At 47.9% G+C, this 4789-nt stretch overlaps 1 protein-coding gene across 1 annotated transcript; it reads right to left on the bottom strand.

Moving 5' to 3' along the window:
* Positions 1–753: 753 nt before the first annotated feature.
* On the bottom strand, positions 754–1452 carry LOC125105331 (ribonuclease pancreatic-like). The gene has a single exon (XM_047738714.1). It carries the CDS (start codon positions 1435–1437, stop codon positions 982–984), a length of 456 nt encoding a protein of 151 aa, XP_047594670.1. The 5' UTR covers positions 1438–1452; the 3' UTR covers positions 754–981.
* Between the last annotated feature and the right edge of the window lie 3337 nt (positions 1453–4789).

Raw genomic sequence — 4789 nt, forward strand, 5'->3', positions numbered from 1 at the left:
CATCCTGCCTTCAACGGAGGCTACTGTTCAATCACATCGCTTATTAGAATTTTTTTCTGCAGCGTTCCAGGCAGGCCCTTCCCATGAAAGTGGATACGTGAGTCAAAATCTACTTATTCTCCTTCAATTTAATAATCCTTACAGACCCCTCTAGCTCTTAAGTGGAAGGTTCCGTTTTCCAACTAAGAGATGGCCATTTTTGTGATCTGGTAATAGCTCACTCAATAAAAGGAAAGAGAAAATTTAGGATCATAATTTCATCCCTATGTCCTCCCAGCCAGGGTCTGAGCAGGGTCTTCTTCTTCTTCTTCTTCTTTTTTTTAAAGATTTTATTTATTTATTTGACAGAGAGAGATCACAAGCAGGCAGAGAGGCAGGAAGAGAGAGAGGAGGAAGCAGGCTCCCCGCCGAGCAGAGAGCCCGATGCGGGGCTCGATCCCAGGACCCTGAGCAGGGTCTTCTTGAGGTCACCCTGTCATTCCTTCCATGCCAGAGTTCGGTATTTGAGCTCACCCTCCATCAGCTCATCCAGCAGGTCAGTCCCAGACTGTAGCTCCCTTTCATCTCAAATAGCCCATATCAAACAGCTTCATATTTGACAGCAAGGCATCTCTGAGAAAAGGAATGATCTCAGGTCACTGAGAACCAAGAGTCAGGAGCAAAGGCACGTAATGATTCTACCCAGATTTTCAGTTCTCACCCGAGCAGGAAAGCAATCACACAGACAGTACCAGATGGCGACAGCTTCAGAAATCCAGGTGGTTGCAAAAGTGTTTTATTGAAAGAAGCAGTGAAGTGGTTCACATGGGGCTCCCTTCACCCCCCAAACCACACAGGGGCAAGCCCTGGGCAGGGACACATGTGTTTTGGATATGAGCCCTGAGTGGAGTTCTGTCCCTCAGAACAAGGAAGGGAGAGGGGAGAAGCATGTGCCGCAAGAGGGAGGTGGGGCATCTCGCTGTTCTGGCCTCAGGTGCAGACCTACACAGAACCGTCAAAGTGGACTGGCACGTATGGGTTCCCTTCACAGGCCACGATGATGGATTTCTGTAGCTGCTGGGTCTGGTAGTCACATTTGGGGTATTTGGAGCCTTTCTTCAGGCGGCAGTCGGTGATGTGCATTTTGGAGCTGCTTTGGTGGCAGTTGGGCTGCCCGTTCTTGCAAGGGATGTTTCCCTGGAAGCAGACAGCCTGGACATCTGGCAGAGGCTCGTGGATAAACGTGTTCACTGGCTTGCACCGTCCAACCGTCATATTCCGGCGCTTCATCATTTGGTTGCAGTAGCTGGCAGTGACGGTGGAGGTGTCTGGGTCCATGTGCTGCCGCTGGAACTTCTCGGCCCGAGACTCCTTGGCCAGAGAAACCTGGACACAGCCCAGCACCAGAAGCACCAGGACCAGTAGTGGGAACAGGATGAAGAGCCTCTCCTGAGCCATGGTGGTCTCACTCCTCTGGAAGAGCCTAGCCAGGAAAGGAAGAGAAGAGAAAAAGCACTGCCTGAGAAAGAACCCCAGCTCCTACATGTGGCCTCCCTCGCTCACAGTCTCCCTTTGGGTCAGCCAGTAAGGTATCCCACCACCTGTGCAATTTGCAAGGATTGAGACGCTCACATAGACTCTTGTCCAAGAGCATTTAAGTCCCCCTTGCTGGAGAGAGGTGGTCCTTGCCTCTGGGTGGTGACTTGACAGTGAACTAAAATCCTACAGTCCTGTGTCTGAATACTAGAAATTTTAAAATTTAAAATCCATTTGAGGGGATTTCTGGATGGCTCAGTCTGTTAAGTGTCTCAGGTTATTGAGCTCAGGTCATGATCTGCGTGTCCTAGGATTGAGCCCCACCTTGAACCCAGCTCCCTCCTCAATGCGGCGCCTGCTTCTCCCACTCCCTCTGCTGCCCGCTCTGCCTGTGCTTTCTGTGGTTCACTGTCAAATAAATAAATAAATACATAAAATCTTAAAACAATAAAAAAATAAATAAAATATATTTAAAAAACTAATACATTTATACCCAGTGCTCAAGGGGCTTATTAGAAAATCCTTTTGAATAAACCATGAGCTGAACTGCATCCCTGAAATACCACATGACCTCCAGGATCATGACAGACAGAGAGGCCTGTTGTCCTGCAACACAAGGGCAATGGCCCAGTGCCTAACACCAGCATCATAGAGGGATGCCATTGTATTCCCAAGAGTGATGCTTCCCTCCCCTGGTGCCTTTGGTTCCCTGCAGCCCACATGCTCCATCCCGATATTGGTCCAGCTCAAGTTTTTTCAGGTGCTAACCTCAGCCACCCCGGTCCCTCCAATCCAACACAGAAGTAGAAGGCGTCCCTGAGACCACCTCTTCAACTACTGACCTGGATCTCTAGCTTGGTCTCTAGCACAGAGCAGAAGGCCAGTCTCTGTGATCCCTGGATCCCTGGGGAGGGAATCTTATACAGATTACAAAGGGGCTTGGCTTCCAAGGAAAGATAGGTGGGAGGAGCATCTTGGTTTCACTTTAGTGGGAATCAAGGACCTTGTGAGGAAGAACGTTGTAGGGAAAGATCCACACCACTTTTTTTTTCAGGACTGCTGGGAAAGGTGAATCTTGGCTACAATGGTATTGATGTCTGAACCCCAGCAAAGTCCTTGTCATCTCAGGAGGCCATTCTCAACAAATAGCGCTTGGAGGTTTGTAAAGGACACATAAACATGTGATCCCCAAAACAGCAGGGAAAGGATATCCTCTGTCTCCCCAGGAGTCCTGGCATGGCTGGAATTCCAACATCACCTCTAGGTGGGAGGGAGGGTGGGGGCATCTAGCTGCACCCAATGGAATGCTGCAAGGACCTGAGGTCTGGGGGTTGGTGGGTGGAGGTATGAGCAGTGCCCCTCAGGGAGGAGGAGGAGACCTGCAACCTCCCGACTGCTGGCCGCTTCAGCTCTCCTGCATGTGGAAGGTGGGTGTGTGGCAGTTCTTGGCCACAGCAACAGCTCCTGGAAGGTCAGAGTGGAGGAGAGGAACTAAAGTCAAACCAAATCCCCAAGGGATGTCAGGCTGGCTCAGTCACCAGGGCATGGGACTCTTGATCTCCTGGTTGGTTGTAGGTTTGAGCTCCATGCTGGGATTGCAAACTACCTATAAAACAAAGAAACAAAAAAACACCCAAATCCCCTTTGGAGAAAAAATAGAGAACACCATATTTCTTAGCAGAAATTTCCCTCTGTCAACTGAGAAAGAAAGGGAAAACTGAAAAAGAGCAAAAGACTTTATTGGGAAGTCTCAGGATTGTGTTTTTTGGAGCAATCCACCAGAAGCACCCTCCTGCACAGGAAGAACAGGGTTTGGGGGATAAAGGGTGGGAGTACAGACTTGCATCAGGGAGCAGAAGACAGAGCCCTGCTGATTTACACTTGGGTTGACTAATGCATTGGTGTTATCACACCACACGATTCCTGACCTGCATGATTTAATCATCTTCATCAGAAGGCCACACTGGCAGTTTTATGACCCAGATGCCAGGTGTTCCCATCTTTATACGCAACTGCTTATAAAACAATTACTGTGACTGGCCAGTTCAAAAGGTCTTTCCGCCTAGTTCAAAACTTCACTACAAGGGGAAATGGAGCTTTAAAATGGAGTCTTTAGTGCACAGAATTTTTTTTTTTAAAGATTTTATTTATTTATTTGACAGAGAGAGATCACAAGTAGACGGAGAGGAAGGCAGAGAGAGAGAGAGAGAGGGAAGCAGGCTTCTTGCTGAGCAGAGAGCCCGATGTGGGACTCGATCCCAGGACCCTGAGATCATGACCTTAGCCGAAGGCAGCGGCTTAACCCACTGAGCCACCCAGGCGCCCCTAGTGCACAGAATTTTATACGATTTTACACCTCATAGAAAGAGACCTGTCTTTTCTGGGTGACAATTTCCATTCCTCTGGAATGAGAATACTCATAATTCCCTCCTTGCTCTGGATTTAGATGGTCTCAGTCCAAATTCTGATTTAGCATCTGAGGAGCTGGGCAACTTCCAGAACTGAATTTCTTTCCCTGTTCCTCTGTTTCCTCAGCCCTGAAATGGGGATGATGATAAGTATGTCTTAGGTTTATTATGAGGACAAAATAAGGTAAGATGGGCAGAGGGCTTGGAGAGATCCTTGGAAAGCATGATAAATGCTAGCTCTAGTGATGGCTCACATAGGGTGCTCTTGAGATCCTCCATAAAGGATCTGTATCATTGACATGGAGCCATCTCTGACTTCCTAAGAAAGTAGGGGTGAAGTAAAAAACCTCCCAGGCTTTTTTTTTTTCTTTTTCTTTTTGCAAAAAACCTGAACGTGAAAAAGTAGGCAGATTTGAAGACCTGAGGAGAGGAAGAAAGGAGAAGAGGAAAGAGAGGGACCTCAGTAGAAAGAACAGAATTCTTTTTTTTTTTTAAAGATTTTATTTATTTATTTGACAGAGAGAAATCACAAGTAGTCAGAGAGGCAGGCAGAGAGAGAGGAGGAAGCAGGCTCCCTGCTGAGCAGAAAGCCCGATGTGGGGCTCGAACCCAGGACCTGGGATCATGACCTGAGCCGAAGGCAGCGGCTTAACCCACTGAGCCACCCAGGCGCCCCAAAGAACAGAATTCTTTAAAGGGAAGAATTTTTATTATGTTGCCACATGATATCCAAGAACTCTTCCGTGAAGTCAGCATGATTTGTGAACAAGTATGAATTGGAAAGTGCCAGCTGGTGAGAATGATGTGGTATGGTGTGAGCTTTTACTTTTATGTTTCTGTAATTTGCCTAGCACTCTACCCTCCAC

This window comes from Lutra lutra, chromosome 7, assembly GCF_902655055.1.
Source record: "Lutra lutra chromosome 7, mLutLut1.2, whole genome shotgun sequence".
NCBI classification, from domain to species: Eukaryota; Metazoa; Chordata; class Mammalia; order Carnivora; family Mustelidae; genus Lutra; species Lutra lutra.